At 50.1% G+C, this 19,978-nt stretch overlaps 5 protein-coding genes across 5 annotated transcripts; 4 read left to right on the top strand and 1 right to left on the bottom strand.

Moving 5' to 3' along the window:
• Positions 1-5,375: 5,375 nt before the first annotated feature.
• Positions 5,376-6,050, bottom strand: AKAW2_50336A (uncharacterized protein; the record flags this gene model as incomplete). The annotated part of the gene is made up of 2 exons (XM_041690143.1): positions 5,376-5,488; positions 5,546-6,050. 2 exons carry the CDS (start codon positions 6,048-6,050, stop codon positions 5,376-5,378), a joined length of 618 nt encoding a protein of 205 aa, XP_041543757.1.
• A 764-nt stretch (positions 6,051-6,814) lies between these two features.
• AKAW2_50337S (uncharacterized protein) lies at positions 6,815-7,492 on the top strand (the record flags this gene model as incomplete). The annotated part of the gene is made up of 2 exons (XM_041690144.1): positions 6,815-6,973; positions 7,034-7,492. The coding sequence occupies 2 exons, from the start codon at positions 6,815-6,817 to the stop codon at positions 7,490-7,492; spliced, it is 618 nt and encodes a 205-aa protein (XP_041543758.1).
• Positions 7,493-10,911: 3,419 nt separating this feature from the next.
• On the top strand, positions 10,912-12,845 carry AKAW2_50338S (uncharacterized protein; the record flags this gene model as incomplete). Its single annotated transcript, XM_041690145.1, has 5 exons — positions 10,912-11,400; positions 11,461-11,585; positions 11,652-11,777; positions 11,829-11,912; positions 11,990-12,845. The coding sequence occupies 5 exons, from the start codon at positions 10,912-10,914 to the stop codon at positions 12,843-12,845; spliced, it is 1,680 nt and encodes a 559-aa protein (XP_041543759.1).
• Positions 12,846-13,483: 638 nt separating this feature from the next.
• On the top strand, positions 13,484-14,125 carry AKAW2_50339S (uncharacterized protein; the record flags this gene model as incomplete). The annotated part of the gene is made up of 1 exon (XM_041690147.1): positions 13,484-14,125. One exon carries the CDS (start codon positions 13,484-13,486, stop codon positions 14,123-14,125), a length of 642 nt encoding a protein of 213 aa, XP_041543760.1.
• A 3,058-nt stretch (positions 14,126-17,183) lies between these two features.
• AKAW2_50340S (uncharacterized protein) lies at positions 17,184-18,181 on the top strand (the record flags this gene model as incomplete). The annotated part of the gene is made up of 2 exons (XM_041690148.1): positions 17,184-17,233; positions 17,293-18,181. The coding sequence occupies 2 exons, from the start codon at positions 17,184-17,186 to the stop codon at positions 18,179-18,181; spliced, it is 939 nt and encodes a 312-aa protein (XP_041543761.1).
• Between the last annotated feature and the right edge of the window lie 1,797 nt (positions 18,182-19,978).

Below are 19,978 nucleotides of genomic sequence, written 5' to 3' on the forward strand. Positions count from 1 at the left end.
TCCAAGAGGGGTTTCGTCCAGACTCTACCCCGAGAGTTGACGGGCGCTGACCAGCCGATCGGGGAGGCGACAGAGAAGTACTTTGCATGCAAGTTGATGGCGATACAAGGACACTCCTGAAGCTTAGATGGGGAGATGCGCGGAGCTTAGAGGACTGAGGGAGTGCCTACACCGCTCCCGCTTATGGTTGACGATTCCAATAATTACTCGTTTGTGAAAATCCAACCCCAAGCAGACCGTATGAACGAGCGCAGAAGCACTGCGCTAGTTGCCTCAGGATTAGGGAATACGTCACTCGACCACTGTATCAAGGAAAGAAGATAGCACCGCAGTGGGATATCCAGGATCAAGGCGTATCAACGGGAGCCGTCCGTGGGTCCGAAAATGTTGGATTACCTGCTGGTGAGTGAAGTGGATTGATGTCGAGGAATCAGTACCTGCTGGTTACTGGTTGAGCCTTGCCCGCGATATTTTCATGGTTCAAAAGTCGCAGGAAGCAGCAATTGCTTGCTTCGTCTTAGCGGTTCAGTTGGTATACCGTTGTGTAAAAATGGGACTGCCTAATAAGGTCTACTCGGGTGTTGAAGACATGGCTGATGAATAGAGGATGAAGCTAGGTTGGACATCCGTGCCATCTTGGACCGAAAAAAGGGCCATCATGTAGCACGATATTCCTCAAGGTTTGGGAAGGAGAAGAACGACAGGATAGCTACGACAAGCAACTCTGAAAGAGCAAACATTCGCTGAAGCAAATAGACTACGACGGGAAATAGAAAGGGGGCCAGAGAGAGATTGAAAGAAAGAGAGTAAGACAAAACAACTCTGTTTGAAAAGCCCAGAAGACTATACAGCAAGACAAGGAAAATCGAGCAGATCTAGAGACTCCACTGGCTCAGCCCTAGCCTACCGAGACCCTGCCGTAGGAACCACCATGCTGCAGTACTGGTTCCAAAATCGGATGCAGACACGCGAGGTGCTCCAGATAACTTGGCTTTGAGAGCTATGGGCGTTGTTATGACGTTGCGTAGCATCAAGGCCTCCATTCCCACCCTATCAGGTAACCCTGAAGGGGGCGGGGAGACGGGCAGCGCGACTGTGGTAACTGCGTGGGGTAGTGTGGTATTGGGAAAACAAAGGTCTCACGCAATGCACCCTTCCCACAGGACTAATCTGAAAATGGGTTTGAGAAGATAAATGGCAATGGACTGGTCACGAACTTGTTGCGTCGCAAGGCAGCGCTAACTGCGATTCAGCTCCCATGTCACACAAGGATATGCCGATCATCCTGTGACAAGATAGCCTAAACACACGGTGGAGCTTCGATGGGCACAGAGTACAGTATTGGTTGGGGATGTTCAAGCAGGGGGAGGGGCGGGGACAGACACCTCGCGTCTCACTCGCGGACGTGGAGATCCACTTCACCCAACCCAGAGAAGTATCTCTGGTCAACTGCACAGCTGATTTGTCCAACCGCCAACGCCGCAGACGGTCGGATGTGGTCTAGTGCCGAAGTTCTCTTTGACAACTGATCCCTTTCTCTCGGGATCAACAGAGCAGATTGCTCTCGCTCTCTAGCAGCTGGTACACTAGCGCGGTACAAAACAGTAATTTCTGGGCAATGTAACGCAGGACTGTCCCGCGATCCTCCCCGCTTGGGATAACCGATGTTCCACTATATTCTCGAAGAACAGATCTGACCGACGGGCTTTGTTGTGAGGGTCGAAAACCTCTACTGGATGCAAATCACTCTTTGTGCAGGCACTAATTTTTCTTCTCTTGACTCCTCACGTGTTCTTCCAGCTTGTCATAGGTCTCCGTCAGCTCAAAATTTCGTATGACATTGCACGGTAGCGTATTATAGATAGAATTTACCCAACTTCAGCTTCAAGTCTGGATAATACGGATCAACGCCTCTCTAAGGGCAATGGCAGCTGTGTTTTGGAATGCTATGGGACGGGAATCATTCGTAGGTCAATGGCCTGGGACTGCTTTCACACGACCTCCGAATGGGCGCTAACGTCGATACCATGGTTCCAAGCATGGACCGACCAGGAGCTGAGTGTGACCTTGACGATCCTGTGGCAGTATAAAGTAATCGACCTTGAAAGTTGTCAAATTAAGTGCGATTAGTTTAAGTAGCCTGTACGCGGCCCGTAACTATTGGGGCTGAAATCCCTTGCTTGCGTTTCCCAGCTATCAGAAGACGGAAAATCGTTGATGGATACGATAAAGGAACCCTTGGTGCAAGCTGGTGAAACAGTAAAATGATACAGGCTACCTAGAATCTGACCTTCACCCTCTTAGGGCATTCTAAAGAAGAACCCAGTGATACGCGCAAAACCCGCAAGATGTTCTCAACAGAATGCATTGGACTCAGGAGTTTTCTGGTATCGATGGGTTTGTCCCAACTCTCAACACTCTCAGAGCATTCGCTCCCGCTCGTCTCTTGGCCTTATGTTCATCATTAATCCGCGTGATCGATGTGAGGATGAATCACTTCTCTGGTTTACTAGCGGCGTTGTATGAGGTTGTCGAGGGTTTACTCCACGCGCGGAAGAAATAGTGGGGAAACGGCGACTCAACCCGAGGCGTATCTATGGATGACCGTAAGATGCATTCCTTACCAACTGATGGGGGCTGACAGCACGATAGGGGCATACGTAAAATGTCTTCGGGTTGCGTAAGCGGAGATAGGATGTTGTGCCGGTTGCACGTCTGGAATTCGGGAACCCCACAAGAAGAAAAAGTAACAGTGAACCGCCAGGGTTTTCTGAGGGTAATGTCTCGTCGCTGCGCTGCAGGTTAGTCATTCTCATGTCAGGCGAATTCTTGTCTCTAAAATGAGTTACCAATCCTTGGAGCAAGCAGGTGGGCAAATTGAAGATCTCGGAAGATGAGCTAGAGATTGACCTTGAGCAAAATCTTTTGCTGTGGTTCTCTTCGGTTCCCCTTCGCGAGGAAATTCCAGTTCGGCCACCTGCCGATATGGCAACTCTAATCATTCTAATCGACAGCACGATTTTTCGGGTACGTCCAAGCGACCTCAAGCTTCTGATCCTGTTCGATGCCGTTAAAGCCACAATTGCCGATGCAAAGGTCATCGGTTAACTGAGAGGGTGCTGGCCTGTCAAGGTCACGTCGGTTCCAGACCCGCCTTCAACTAAAGGGCAGTTCTGCTCTTTGCGGCAATATGAAGTGGCTGCATGGAGTCTGCTTGGCAATTCGGTCCCAATTAAGGAAAGCATCAAATTTTCTGTAGTTCTGGTGACAGTTGACCGCTCTGGGCGAGGAACTAGCCCACGGCGTTTTGACCCGCAGCAAAGCAGGTTGTCGCAGACCTCAACCATTACTGTGTTTCACGTTTTTCTGCAACGAACGTGAACGGTTCTTCTTAGCGCTCTGAAACATCACGCCGCTCGGAAAGCGTTTGTATCAACTGATGCTGTCCATTCAACAGATTTTGCTTGTGTGGTTCGAATATTCCCAAGTAGACTTCGCTAAACTGCCAAGACTTGAACCTTTTTCTCCCTAAGCTTCGTCTACGCCCATTGACCGGCTGCGCGGTCCCACGGGTCGCGCGCACCGTTCCCCTGCCTATGCCCACGCGTATGGTTCGTCCCAGTCGGCCCATTTTGGATTGACGGTCTCAGACTAAGGAGCGAATGCCTGGACATGCAGGGTCAATCCGGAAGGGAGATGGGGATTTTGCCCTTCTTTAACGGCCATCATGTGCACCTAAGCATTTCATTGGATAAATTGCACTCAGGGATGGCTGAACACTGTACCGTGCGCGGCACTTGGTGACATTTCAAGTTTTCTCGATAGGAGATCCCCCAACCATGAGGTAACCAAGCGAGGTGGCCGAAACGGGTATTCGCGTGCCCGGTGGATCTGAAGGGGGTAAATCGTCCGACAAGAACATCGCTTTAAGGTTTCGCGTTTAAGCTCTACGGTAATGACCAGGTAGGGTTGTGCTGTGCTCGGTTGAAGACACAAGATTCCCCGCTGGTGGTCGCTGGTGATTGGAGGTCAATCTATGACTCAGAATGCCGGATCAGGTCGGTAGATACTCAGCGCATGTCAAAATCTGACTCACCAGTTCTGCTTCTTCTTTAACCGGCAGCATTGTTTCAATCCCACATGAAAGAGGGTTTGACCAAGCTGGGCGTGATTCTGCGCTTTTCAGTTCATGTTGGTAGCCCTTTCAGCTGCCTGATCCAGCTCTTATCGAAGACCTGATAGGGGAGCTAGATGAGACATGGTCAAGTTACCATACGGTCTTTTTCTACCATTTTTTAAGAGTGGTTGCATACCTTGATACTCTGTTGGGCATCTGTTCAGCATTTGCCCAGGCGGAAAATGTCTTTTTGTCCGACCTCGGTCTTGGTCAGCCGTTGTTCCCTTGGGCTACCAACATAACGTAATAAACGATGGCGCGGCCTATCCTGTAATGCCGCATACAAGCTGCTCTTTTGGTACTTGTTATATCCAATGGTAGCAAGCCCATAGAGGCTCTTATCAGCATATAGCTCTATCCTTTGAATAGCTTGGAGTTATTCTCGCTATTTTTCTCGAAACTAGTTGTATATATACTGACTATTATAGAACACAATCGAAATACACGTAATCGATCTAGCGGCTGCGTTATTTGATGTAAATATTCGGGGAAGTCATTCCAGAAAATCATTATTAGATATCACTATAATATGTACGCTTATAACGTAGCCTTGTAGACTTTATATGGCTGAGATAACTTACTGTAAACAGAACGTTATAATCAGAGTTCTGGTGTATGGTGATTTGGGACGGCTTGCCCGACCGTGGGGGCCACGCGCTTTTTGGTGACATTAGGAGGTGCTCAGGAAGGCCCGAAACTATGTTCAACTTGACAAAACCCCAAGGAATCGCAATCGCATGCGCACCTAACGGATATTACGTCCTCAGGTTTCCACATCTGGGGTGGTACGTAAAGAAACGAGCTCAGCACATGAATATAGTGATATCTGTATGTTCGGCAAACCTAGATAGATAGCGGAGCGAACGCTGCTCAGAGTTAAAGGTTCTGCGTGGCCATCATCTTCATGTATGCAGGGTCAATAGTGCTATATGTTGCCCGTACCATATTAAAGAGTATTGGGCAGAAGTGAGTTTTTGTTGCTCCACAAGACAAATATAAAGCAATGACGCGCTAACCTTGAACACAACCAGGTAGCTTCATGAGGTAAATTCACACCAGGTACTGATGTAGAAAACGGGGCAATTGGTCACAGCACAAAGAGTTGGACGAGCAAAAGCGCAGCTGCCGCGGTATGTTGTCCCACCCTGGAGAACCCTGGCGGAGAGTTCTCCCAGCATGTCTCCATCACGGCTCGTGCCTAATGCCTCGTGCGACCGGAGACACGGTATGCCGACCGCCACAGCCGATCGATCTTGTCAGATGTAGTTGATGCCCGAGGGGATGCTCTCCGTTCACTTCCGTTTCCTGCTCCTAAGAAGGTTGTGAGTGTCAGAGGGCTTCGATCACGATACAGGGGCATGCTCTTACCGGGGGAATTACCCCAGCCTTCAACAAGCCCACGCGCCAAACACATGTGGTTCCCACGTTTGGCTAAGAACTGGGAGGTCAATTTTAGAGCCCGGGTCGACGGTGCGGTCTGCTTCTGGTTCTGGTGACTGGCCACGCGTGTAGGGGTACGTCTCCTTATCCCCGGCATCGCGACCGCGCTCGGGTCGTCCGAACGATGCTCGGAAGGGGTGGGGGTGCTGATCGAGATAGGACTGGGCCAAGCCTTCCGCTGGCTATGATCCTTTCTCTGGGGGATGCGACGCCTGAGCCGCGATGGGGGTTTGCAGTTTGGATGGCGGTGCCGTCGGATGTCCTTCTCCAGCAGTCGATGTTTGGTCCGCAAAGACTCTCTCGTTCTGGGTTTGCGTTCGATGGAATATAATCTTGCCCTCTCCGGCCATGTTAAATGGAGATGACGAGATACCCATGATGGGTAGTCACGTTCCTCGCCGGGAGACCAGGCCCGGTAGTGTCTCTTGGGCATGGAGAGCAGAGTGAAATGACAAACGTGATCTAACTTGGAGAACAGCGCTGGTAAAGACAGGCGGAAAAGTGAAAGATTGAGGTAGGCGTATTGCCCGCTGTGCGGAATATGTACAGCACCGCGAGGCTACAAGAAAGAGGAGGGACACCGTGATCTATTTGATGTTGAGGGTCTTTTGCCCTAGCGATGTTTCCTGGTGAATGAACATTGCCCCACCCATGCAACAATTCCCATTGACTTACCCAAGTAACTCACCGCTGGACATGCCCTGTGGCCCAGGGTTGTCCAAGTTTCACATGCCAATACAGTACCACTTTATGCGATGGTGTCAACGAGGGCAGAGAGCCTCGAACCACGGGCCAGGTGGGTCAGTTTCAGAGACCAGACTAAACACGCTGCGATATATAGATCAGGCCGAATAAGGTTAACCTAGACATTTGACCGGACTGGCCAGGGAAATACTCCATGGAGCTTGGGTCCGCTGCACAACACGATGTTGCAGATCTTAACCATCAGTGTCACTCGCTCAATTATGGTAACACAGGATCATGTAGGCAGATAATGCCAACCGACAGTGGTAACTAACTTTCTTTGACTAAGATGATTGCCGAGGGACCCCACCATCACCAATGCGCGCTTTACTCTTGTCCAGCCAGGTCTCTTGCTAGCTGTGACTCCGACCAATTCTCCCTTCAGCGCAGCACTCTATGACACACTTGTACCATTCCACACTCCTCTTTTGTTAGCTCGAGTACCATTGATCGATGCCAAAAGTCACAACCAGGCCGCGGGCGGGCGTTCGGGCAACCACCCAGAAGACCGAGAATCACAGTGATGTTTCCGACGCAGGATCCATTCAAAGAGAGGAGCCCGTCGTGCGGCCTCCCCAGCAGCCTCCGCGCTCCCTCAGACGTCCATACATGGTAAGCCTCCATGCACAGTTGCTGGGGCCTGCTGTTTAGCTGACTTCACTCACCCATTAGCGGCCACAGATCTCCGGTTCTGGTTCTCGAGACGTTCCTTCTGCCAGCTCACTGGAGAACCACGAGGCCTGTCTGGCTACGGTCGAAACACTGGAGCGGGAAAATGAAGCATTGCGGAGGGACAAGAAAACCCTGTCGGAGCGCCTTGAAAGCGCTGAAAGTGCAATGCAGGAATTGTTGAGTAACCAGCATCGGTGCAGACAAGAGTTCTCTGAGCGGCAGGCGACTCAACAACTGGTGGATGAAATGCAGCATACCGTTGCAGGTTGGCACCAGCGGCTTCGGAGCCCGGCTGGTTTACCAGAACGTGTGGATCCAGCCGCCGGGACTACTGCCCTACCGGCAACGACAGCGGTACCGGACATGTGGCCTACTCAGGAGGATGAAGGGGGTGCATTTGGCGATGATCATGATATGGTACCCGACTCTGGTGACTTCGGGCAACTTTTCCAGTTGTAGTTGCTCTGCCATAGTAATGGATTATCTTCTGAGATGCACACAAGTATACCGATCGACAACCATAGTATAAACTGTGTCGCGCAGTGCTCATCTGCTCTCGCTAAAGCTGGCTAAGGGCACTTTCGACACGGAGAATTGCCTCTGCGTTAGCAGATCGATGCTGCATCGAGAGCGGCACTCTGAATCCTCGTGGCAACTTTTCCAGTTGTAGTTGCTCTGCCATAGTAATGGATTAACTTCTGAGATGTGCACAAGTATACTGACCGACAACCATCGTACAGATTGTGTCACGTAGTGCACACCTGCACACCTGCTCTCGCTAAAGCTGGCTAAGGGCGCTTTTGACACGGAGGATTGTCTCTGCATTGGCAAAAGGACAGGGTGATGCTAGATCGAGAGGGGCACTCTCGAACCTCGCATAGATGAGCAATCAGTTGTGCAATTCTCGTCGGAGCCATTGCGTTGTCGGCAATTTGGAGGAAAGACACAGCGATTGATGCAGCGTCCAGCATCTACTGTAATGAACATATAATCTCTTCGGTTCTCCCTCTCATCATCCCGCGCAAGGAGCGATACCAACCGAATCTCCTGCAAGGACTGACCTATTGGGGATCAGTTTGACCAACCATCAGATTGCCAGGCGAGAACCATGGCTCTGGGAACGGCCTGCGTGCAGCGTCGGTATACTAGAGATAACATTTAGATTTGTTGCGAAGCACCTTGAATGGTGTATAGCGGTAGCAAAGTGCCAAGAAGACAAGAGTTGGTTCTTTCTGCGCGTGGATCCTTCGACGTTCTTGTGGCCGTGGCGGTCAAGCTATCCGATAATCTAACTATGGAGCATGACTTTGAGCCGCAAATAGTCTGGCGGTTAACGAACTGACGAATCGTCCTGAGGAATATGTAAGCCACAAAAGAGCCTATTCGACTGAACTGCCGTGGGCGACGGAGAGTAGGAGGGAGGTCGATCGACTATGACTGTGACCGGCCAAAGATCTACGCGAGGCCAGCCAGAGCCTCTTTCTGTTCTGACATTGTTCTCAGGAGTAATGGTAACCTTCGGGGGTCTAGCCGCGCCTCGAGTGTGGACTTTGCCAGTCCGGATGAACAGTTGGATACCGTAACCCGTAGAGTACCATCCGGCCTTAACCATTCATGGAACAAGCCGAGACTGTAGGATTCCGGGAAATCCATTCTTGCCTACTATACGTCTGGCTGCAGGAACCAAGGCCGACGGAGGAATAGACTTTCCGTCTATTTACTTTAGCGTCATATGAGATAAAGAAAGGAAGGGCACAGCGACCACGGAGATGGCCCCATTGAAGAGTTGCCACTTGTACGAAGCGTATTTTCCTTACCTTACGGCCCAGAAACGTTAGTAAGTGAGATCCTCTGGTCAACGATTCAAATAACGAACGGGGTTAGCCCGAAGAAGTACTTCCCGACATCCGCACGGTTCACATGAACGGTCCGTAATCCGCAAGATTGCCGGGACGGTTGTAAGTCCATATATCTAGGCCATGGTGGCGCTACCGTTTCACAGGCTTCAACTCAATATATATTGGGTGGAAGTATGTACTCCCACGATCGCTAAGCTGTGCCTCGACCATTTCCACACTTTCTTCCCCAGGCTTTTCAAAGTATATCTGACTCTACCACTCCACCTCACATCCTGTATCACTGATGCAGAAGAACACACTAACGGGGGCTGGGCCTCCGGCTAAGATAAAAGGTTTGTCCCTTCACCCAACAATGATTCGGGGTAACTGACATGGTCAGCTGCAGCCTCGAGGGCACCGTCCAGGAAACCAAGAAATTACCCTCATGGGGGTGTTACCAGAGCGCGATTCTACCAAGCCCTCTACGAGGCGCGGCTTGAAGTTCAGAGGCTCGAAGGAGGATTGTGGTCACAAAATCATGCAGGGTCGATGTGGGTTCTGCCGCAGACACTCCAAGAACTCTACAACTTACGACAGCTATGTCGACTTCAATCCACCGCCCTGGCCCGAGCTAGACGTCTGGTCGAGAGTGAGCGGAATAGACCTCTAAGAGAGCCAATGGAAAATATGGACGCACTTAAATGTGACCGATGTGGAACAAAGGCACTGGACGTGGTCCTCGCTCCGTGTTTCCATAGCTTATGTCCGGGTTGTGGTGGGGCTGGAGCACCAGGCGCTTCGGAAGATATGTTTCAAACCTGCCAGGTCTGCTCTCTCCACAGGTTCCAGCAGCCCCGAAGGACTTAGATGTACTGGCTGCTGCCTTTCGTGCGGCTGTGTTGATTGGAAGTGACATTGCCTTGCGGAAAGCGATTCTCACGAGCGTGAGGGCGAACAAAAGACGATGAAGAGGGAAGATGAATAACGGAGATTATTATGATACCATGGTAGCAAATACATGTGTTATTGTAGTCTAGAAGTCTGCCGCTCTTAACTGCATATTCCTTGCAATCCGTCAAGCATAATGAAGTTCTTTCACATGAGCCGAGAGAAGGGAAGCAAAAGGTGAGGTATTGCAATAGGTGAAAATCCCAGTTCCACACTCTTTAGGAACACGACAAGTAGGTAATAATTGGATCTGAAATTGCGGGGGATTACAATTAAGGGCTGGGAAATCCATCCAAATATTCAGTAGTCTCCCCATTATGCTTTGCTGCCAACCCTTGAGAAAGCTTTCGTGTAGTCGCTGTACGATTGCCTTATCGCTGATTAGCCTCTGTGCGTTGCAACTTGGGGAAGCGCATCAAACTCTGCAAGAGGGGGAAAAGACAACAAGGAGCGGAAAATTTGTTCTCATGATATGTAACGTTCCGGGATGATCGCCCTGGCCAGCTGCATGAGAATCTGTCAGTGCCCTGGTGGATCCATACCAGTGGCAATCCTACTTGGCTAGCAGAGACATAGGGGATTCTCGATAAGAGTGGACGTGGCCTTTCATTGCTGGACTACTCACCATGGACAACCGACGGCGGACGATTAGCAGCATCTAGCGGTAGGAAACAATAGTCAGGACCGGCCGATTGCAAGAACGGGTGGAACCTACCATGCCAACAGACTGCGACGGAGGTCGCCAAGAATCGTTATTGAAAGCACAAAGCTGCCGCTCTGTGGGCCGCTGCTACTGTAGCATGGAAATTCAAAGCACTGATATAAAGAAAATGGGGCCGCAGGCGAGTTGGGCGCCGGCCCCGCTGTAGGCTGGAGGGCCGTCCTGTCCGTAAAAGATGTAACCTCGAAATCTCGAGCAGCTCAAAAGGCAGACTAGCCCAGTGCCAATGTTGGCTGACAACTCTCTCCTCTACGGGAACAGGACTGACGATGTCGAGCGACAGTGTTCGCCAAAATTAAATTCCCTCGTTAGATTTGCCTACCATTGCATTGAAATCTTTCGCATTAGATTCTCCCCACGACAACAGAACCATGGGATCCGAACTTGGGGTCACTGCCGCATCCACGCCCCAGCCAGCCTATACTCCGGTCAGTATATGGTGGACCTGTTGGGCGGGCACCTGGACGGTTATTGTTGCGTCTGGCGTGGTCTATCTCATCGCCCATCGCAACACACCTCCTCTCCTGCTGCGAGGCCTCGGGCTGTCGCTGTCCGCTGTTGTTATGCTCCATGTTTATTGGGCTTCAGTGCAATTCGGAACCATGATTGGTACCATCATGCCCGGAGATGTCGAGTACTGGATCATGGGCACCTATCTACCATGTGGCATTGCCCTGTTCCACGCGTCAAGCAGTCGCTTCTACCACGTGGCAAAGCTTCAGGAAGGCTATATCATTCGCAGCAGTGGTGGGAATGATTTATACTCCACGAGGGGTAAGCTCGGTGCCGTAGACCGGTTCCGTCGCCTTGCATACACTACCAAGATCCTCGTGCTTGTTACGGTGGCGTCACTCGTTCAGGTAAAACGGCCACCACCTACTCCTATTGGCGATGATATCGGTGTCTAATTGAGTCATTAGGTATTTCTCACGGTCTTGATGTGGCTTATCTCCCGCAAATGGCACCGCACTTGGGGGATTCCAGGCACCGAGGTCCATGGGACCGAGATGCAGCAAACGTCGGAAATGGGCCGGGGCTGGGAGTGGTAAGAAGACCTCCAACATACACCCGGCGCATATATGACGCGAGCTGTGTGCTAACCGATATGCAGGTGGCCTGGCGTGTTGGGACAGGTCTTCTGGTCCTGGATTGTGGGCCCCGTCGTCCTCTGGAAATCCCGTCACATCCACGACACCCACGGCTGGAGAGTCCAGACGATAGGCTGCGTCATCGCCAAGTGAGTCAATCGGTCCGATGAGGTCTGTCGCACGACTAACCCGTCATCTAGTCTCCCGGCGACGCCGATGTGGCTCATCGCTGTCTATGTTCCCGCCATGGAGCCGGTCAATCAGTACTGGCTACCGCCCCAGTGGTAGGTGCTCTCTGTGACCAACAGGAAAATAGAAACGAAGAAGGAAGGAGTCAGGAAAACAGGGCTGACACCTGTAGGATTTGTCTCTCTATCTGGGTGATGGAGGTTTTTGCTGTTCTCCTGCCGTGCCGGGAGGTAATGCGCCATCACGCTATCCGACAAGGAGCCTTCGATTCGATCGCACGGTGGGAACCCAATACCAATCCCTTTGCTGATGGCACCACAGCCCGCAGGTCAGCCTCCATTCTTGTCGAGGTCACAGGGTCTGGCCGGGAATCATGGGGTAGAACTCCTGGCTCCAGTTCCAGCTCTCGGGATAGCATATTCACTAAGCGTGCGCTTGAATATGTCTTGGTGCGCAATCCTGCCCCGCTGCAGGATTTCTCTGCCCATGGCGACTTTTCCGGAGAGAATATAGCTTTTCTGACCCGGGTGGCAGAATGGAAGAGCTCGCTGCCCCATGCGGTCTGGGATAGCAGAATCTCAGACTATGGAGATCTTACCGACTTGTTTCGGGAGCAGTTTCACCGCGCGCTGTGTATTTACACGACGTTCATCAGCGTTCGCCACGCGCAGTTACCGATCAACATCTCTTCGCAGGAACGGAATGAGCTGAAGAACGTATTTGAGGGCCCTGTTGTGCTTCTCTTCGGAGACGGGCGCCCGGTCAATCCCGCCGTTCCGTTCGATTCGCCAGGCTATGGCCCCACGCCCTCAGCGTCTCCGATCGCCTCCATAAAGGCCGACTCCAGTTTGCTAATTACCGACAACAGTCGGGTGCAATACTGGGGCGAAATCCCCCAAACATTCAATGCGACGGTCTTTGACCGAGCCGAGGAGAGCATCAAAGACCTAGTCCTCACCAACACATGGCCCAAGTTTGTTCGAGGTTGCGGCCTCGCAGCTGAGGTTGGTTTGCTCGCGGGGAGCTAGGGTCCTGCGTAGCTGGTTTCGGAACGTCGCACTGTCTTGTTACTATAGAATAGTCGAGCAATAGGTGAAGACCATCTGGTCAGAAGCCCGGCCATACGGTTTGGACAATATCCCTCAGCGGGCAAATGATTGACCGGCCTTTGCCTCACCGTCATGTTAACCATACAACATGGTCATGGAAATACCATTGCACGGGTGGGCGAGGCTACGTGATTGCCCTACGTGCTCCATTTCTGCCGGTCAGGTACGAAACCATCCGGCGAAAGTTGGGAACTCTGGTGGGCGACATAAATGGTTCCTAAAACCCAGGAGCCGTCATCTAGGCCATGGCACCCTGTCCTCGGTTCGTGGCTTCCCCGTATATTTCGACGGGTGATGAGAGCAAGATAACCGCTGGATTGCTTGTCTACCACCCCTCGATAATGTCGAGGGCGTAAGTCCTTAAAGTCGAACCATATGTATTTGAGCAGTGTACGGGACGATTCTGTCCGCCATTCATCAGCTACCTGAAATTGTCATTCTTCCAACCAAAGCATCTTCCCATGTCTGTCTTCCACGCATCTGCCTCTTCAGAAACCAGCTGACAATCTTCGTACGTACCAGATGGGTGATGAAGCCAAAGCCTGCCAGTGAAGCCAATGACACCGAAATTATTGACTCAGCCACCGCTTACGAGTCTACCGTTTCCCGCCCAACACCGCGTTCTACGGGTACTGCAGCAGCGCTTGGAGCGATCTGCGTTCGAGTCTATCCAGAAATGGCAGCCCCAACTCGGTCAGGCTAACGGATGGGATTGTGCCGAGAAGGTAGAATTGCACTTGGCATTCAGAGCGCTGGACCGAAAGCGTCGTACCCATTCCACACCTGGGTTGTTGAAAATTCCAAAGAAGGGGGTTAATCGGTTGCGAGTCGACATTGAGGGTATCCTTCATGCAGCCGTGCACCGTCAGCTACAGGATCACCGTCGTCTTTCACAGCAGTTTCACTCGGCTCGAGAGTTTGCAACCGTATGGCTGCGTGATCCGCAGTCTGCGGGGGAGATTGAGCAGTGCCAAGTGCGGATCAACCGTCTTTTCAGCAGATGGATTGCACGCACCCACCATCTCCAAGGCAATCTGGCTGTGCGCATGGGAAGCAACAGGATACCTGAAGATCGACGTTACCAATTCCTCCTGCGCGAGGCGACGCGGAGGCTCTTGGAGAAAATCAATCACGATTGTATTGAGCAAGTGGACTACATCCTACAAGTGAGCTTTCCGTCATTGTATACAAAGAAGTGAGCAGCGCATGCATGACATGGGAAATGGGCATATCAGCTTGGATACAAAGAAAGCAGGCGCGAGAATACAAGTTTTGAATTAACCATGGGTTGTGTTACTCCTATGCTAACACAGGTCAGCCCCGCAAGGATAAAGATGTCGGTTTATCGCATTTTTTGCCCTCCAATTGACTCCTGATTCCTCCAGCCACTCGACGCAGAAGGTGAGAGGGAACTTCTTGTATCATGGATTGGCTTTTTCTTTGGATCATTGGTGATATATGTCTGGAAGCATCATTAGTGCCCATCGCAGTAAGCAGTGGAGGATCTGGTACATACCTATGTTTCGTCGAGCGCATCAGGGCACGGCGGTGGGAGTCACATAACAGATTTTTCGTCACACTTTTGAGGCGAGATTCCCTGGTGGTCAAATCGGTAATGCCTTGAAGTAGATGCAGCTCTGTGTGTGCGATCTCACGCCACTTTAGATCGACATCGTGTGGGCAGGGATGCCCGTTGTCTAACAACCCAATGCATCTTTCACGATGGAGAGAATCGTAATCCATGGAAACTCGATAATAGCCGGCCATGGCCGGTTTGTAAACGTGTGTTCAGGAAGAAGATAGGGACAGACTGGCGAGACTATAGGAAAGTGGTAATTTGTGCCAACTATCTGGGACGGCACCGGGCCTGGATATAGGTCTGATATTGGTGAAATTTCGGTTCACTTCGATGCCTGCAAAGTGAAGTGCGCTACGAAATGCTATTTAAAGAGCCGCATAGTTCTCTCGTGTTTACACGATGACCCGCGTAGACGAAGAACAATCATGCGAATGTGTAACGTCGTAGGAAAGCAGCGGTTGTTCCTCGGAGCAATCGTCACTATCCTGGGAACGAGCTTGTTAGTCGTGGGAGCCATCGACTTCCGAGGGCCCCTAGGCTAAAGCTTGGAAATTCCTAGTAGCGTGTGTAGCTTAACCACATTCTCGTCGCTAGCAAGATCGGTTGCCCACCAAACGATTACCGGATGAACCAGGCTCTCTCACGCACCACTATTACCATGGTGCCCCGTCGCTTCCTGTACATTGTTGGCTAAGCGCCATCGGAGAGAGGATAGCTCTGCTAGTACTGACATCTGCCGGTCGTCGGTTCGCCCATGTACCAGTCAGCGTGTCTGGCCATGCGGCGGAAGAGAGGGTGGAACATTGGGACATTGCCAATGATGACTGCGACAAGGTTCCGCGGCCAGACCCAGCTACAGGCCTGGGAAGCGCCATTCGTCCCGGCCCCTCATGGTCAAAAATTGCTCGGTGAAGGAGTTCCAGTGTGGACAGTCAGTTGGAGGGACGTAGGGTCACAATCGACATGACTCCGAATATCATTGACCATAAGGAAGATGCCACCGCTCAAGAGAACCATCGGTTGGAACTCTTCTGACCATGAAGGGCGGGTCCTGGTAAACCTCTTGCGCAAGCAGTTGGTAGAATCGCTTCGGCTATGCCGTTCAGGGTATGTGCACCGGGAGGGGAAAGAGTAAGAGTACCTCAGGCATGATGCTCTAAGTCACCTTGACATCTACATCAATACACGAGACGACGGGCTGAAGTATATAGTCCGGACTTAGGATGGTATCCTGGGTTTTATTCAGGGAATGACAACACTGCAGGATCGAGAGCATGACTAGAGATAGATGTGCTGTTCAGCCACCGAGCGATAATGCGGGCACCAATACCCGCAGTGACAGGACACACTGTATTAACAAATATCTAGGTTGCTAGTCTGGGCATGGGCTGTTTAAAAAATATTGATGGACAGCCAATGTCCTGTTGTCAGATCTGATAATAGAGTTAAAGGTGGTGGTTCACCGCTTCTACAATCTCTGACAGTTAGACGGGGAAATTTCGCCCTAATCAATCTGTCTTATGATGGCTTGAATCAACGGCGAATATACATCAGATCCTATTCAGAAAAACATGAGAACAATATATAAATCCCTTGTAGGAGAGAATAGTCGTTATATGACCTCCAAGCAACAACCGGTATTTCCGCTTGCATGAAGTCGCGCGTTGCAACTAGCGAAGCACCAACACTCGTCCCCGAATCTGCAATTCGCCGATGAGTCCATCGAAGGGGCGCCGTTCTGGCGAGAGCTGAATACCAATGTTGAGCTACTGTAACTTCATGGATCAGAGTACCATATCCCAGACCCCTTGGGCATACGAGATGCTGCTCCACACTAAGACGAGATGCATCGCGTAGAGGCTCGGATGCCAGTGTCCCATGATTTACATACATTATCTGCTTACGCACCGCACGCGATAGCTGACTCATCGTGATCTACGTACGTATCATGCGAGAGTGGCCACCACATAAATAAAGACCTTTGAAGCACGTATATTGCCTCGACAGCAATAACATGCTAAGCAACAATTACATTACATGGAAGGTAAAATTTCCGCATATCCTTGTGACTTTCAGGCCAGGAATTCACCTGCAAGGAGTTTATGTTAGCATTCCCTCTGTTTCAGACTAAAAGATTGAGATATATAAGTATGTCCGCCAGCTCAGCAAGTTTCCGGTGAAGCTTTTTGATCACTGAATAGAGATTGCTCTTTCATACACCACTTGAATAGTTCTTACAATACACATCCTTCTGCCTTCTTTTGCTTGAACTCATTATACCAGAAATGTAATCACATACATTCTCTTTCGAGCCAGACCTCTCCTGCGAGGAACGCTAGGACATAAGCAAGGCCGGCATGCAAGGGGTGCTTATTGTTCGGATGGCATGTCTACATCAAGGCAGCCTATTACAAGACACCCCATCGCATTCCTTGCCCCGTGTCATCGCAATTCCACTGTAATGTTCGGAATGAGGTCTAAGCACTGGATTGAATAAATCAGACCTTCAGAACCATCATCCTCCTAGAGCTCTGAGATTACAAAAACCTGGCTTCTTCGTGTGTTTGGTTGGTCTCCAATTCTTTACTCTCAAGCTTTTCTCAAACTGTATCTTCTGTCCATTTCATAACCAATCCTCCAACAAACCACCAATAAGGCTCAAGATTTGAAAAGCACTTATGGCTTTCATGAAGTCCTTAGCAATCGATTACAACCAGCCGCAAATATCGTAAGACAACTATGCCCTGCCTCTGTTGATGCGTGCTAATCCCCTTGCCTCGATCGTAGTCCCTACGAACAATCAAGAATCGTCGTCATTACCGTCGGAAAAAGGAATTACTCCATTCCAAAAAATTATCTCTCAGGGCACCTGCTGGTCCAAGCAAGACAGTCTCAGAATCCCCGTATTCTACTCAGAGATGTCGACGCAGATGTTGGCCACACCATCTTACATTTCCTATACAAAGGGGAATATGAAACGATCTTTTACGAGGAAAATCAAAGAGAGAAACACCAAATTGAACTTGAATATGAGAGAAGCGTCCAGGTTTACTATGCCGCCAGGAAGTATAAGATAGACGGCCTCGATGCGCTTGCCCAAAACTACATCATGACTCTCAGTGAAACCCTGTCAATTTTCCAGATCCTACGAAGAGCCAGATCAATATTCTCAAAATTGCCTGAGAATGAAGAATGGTTTCATCACTATTTAGACACCAAAATTTCTAGCAGCTTCGCGGAGGGTGAAACAACATTCCAACTGGACGAGTTCTACGCGGAAATTGTGGATGATCCAGCATTCAGCAAAGCTGTAATGAAGATTATAGTCAAAGCCTTTACCACCGAGACCTCACGCTTGCGAAACATTCTTAGAGTTACCGGCGGCAGTGAGACAAAGAATGATGGCGAGCCTTCGTGTGAACAATCGTTTGCCGTACCCCAATCTGAGCCTACCGAAGGACACGACAGAGAACAATATCTTGAAGTACGGCCCAAAGCACATAAAACTGCAAATAACTCATCTTCATCCACTTCTGATCGGAACCGTCCGTGCGGTGAGCCTGCGGTCGAGCTCCTTCCAGTTGACTGCGAAGAGGCCAACCCAGAAGTTCCCTACAGTCACGAAGATAGTGATAATTGGGGTTGGGGATTTCGGGGATTAGACAAGAAGAAGTAGAACAAGAAGAGGCCATCTAAGCAGCAAGCTGAGTGGACTGAAGAGTGATTAGACCCTTGCTTGCGACAACGAACTTTTGGGCGTAACCAATGCCTGAGCAAGACTGATATGACAGTTCTACTCCGTCTCAGATGCAATACAGGTCTTGAATATGCTTTATAAGTAGACATCTGATGTGTCGTTTTGTTGTTTAGCTTTGTTTGTATTGCCTCGCACAATACTGGGTTTAATCATGCTTTCAGTGGAGTAATCATACAGGCACAGACCTGACACCTTTCGAAAGCAAGTCATGTAAGCTATGGCTTCCGTCCTATAACCCTCAGTTTGTTATGGGTCATATATCTAGTACCGAATGAAATTGAAACACCAAGAATTAATCCACGGCGTGAGTAGATATCTCCACACCGTGCTGGGGGTCAGTATATTTGCAACTTTATTCTGCATAAGAAGTTCAACCTCAGAAAAGTGGATAAAAGGTGCTCGTGTTGTGAGTTGCCCAGCTGCCGCAACGCTATAGAATCATACTCCCATGTAAGTCTCCCCTTACAGTATCTTGCCGAAATTAATTAGGAAGACGTTTGAATGGAGGGTCTTTCAAGCTAGTTGGTCTCCTCGAAGAGTATCCCTTTCACCTACACAGCTCTATCCAAAGGACCTGTAGGACTTGGCTGTGTGGAAACTCAGTATCAGTGTGTTACCGCGAAGATTATGGACATTTCCTTAATGCGGTGTCACCCTTCCATGTGACATCAGACACAGGGATAGCTAGGCGATTGTTTTGTGTTTCCATAGCTATTAAATATAACTTCATACACCAAGATCTACCACCAGTTTCCCAATGACAATTACCAGTGCCCCATGGCCTGAGCCCAGAACCCAATCATATCCGATACCATTACCGCGAACTTTCTCCCTAATGAGGATCTGACTCTTGCAAATGAAGGCTACATCGTAGAATAAGGTGGCCTCTTCAGTATCAGGGCGTATTCTTTTGCTTCTATCAAGATAAATAATTTATCTACTAATTCTAAGCTGGTGCTGGATACTGGACCGCTGGTACACAGGTTTAGCAGAAAAATCACGGACCCCACTTACACTTGGAGGCCTTATTCTCCATTTCGTCTTCATAGACGTGTATGTGGACTTAATATCCGTCGTATGTTACGGCTGATGGGGGACGATGTATGATGTAAGCAATGTCAGTCAACCAATGAGGCTGTTGATATTTAAAGAACAACGTCGTACTGAGCGCAGCCTAACGCTGAATAGCTTATCTCCCCTCGTTATAGTTGAGCCATGAGGAAGTCAGCAGACTAGGCCCCAAACACAAATCCACGGACCGCACATTGTTGTTGCGGGTGAGACATGGTGACCTTCGGGGAAAGAGCCCAGGTAATGTCAGAATGAATAGTTAAATCGTATAGACTTGATGTGATGGTCAATTACGTTCTTCCCAATCGTTCTGCATAAATACATCCGTGGTGAGGTCTTGTGAAAGAAGTTGAGGGATGGTGGTGGGTAGAGAACGGTGCGGGCAAAATGGGCAGGGACGGGGGAGAGAATGCGTCTACCGCCATGGGTCGATTAACGCATATCGTTGACCGGGCCCTCGGCATACGATTCTAACGCGCAATCAGGTCTTATCTAGCGGGCTGCAAACTCTATAATGCTAGTGATCCAGATGGCCCTAATCGGCGCTGTTTTAGGGGGCGAGTGATTTTAAAACTGGCACGGTGTCGACAGATATCTAGAACCCTCTCATTGTTCCCCAGATACTGTAACTAGTAATAAATTGGA

This window comes from Aspergillus luchuensis, chromosome 5 (genome assembly GCF_016861625.1).
Source record: "Aspergillus luchuensis IFO 4308 DNA, chromosome 5, nearly complete sequence".
NCBI lineage: Eukaryota > Fungi > Ascomycota > Eurotiomycetes > Eurotiales > Aspergillaceae > Aspergillus > Aspergillus luchuensis.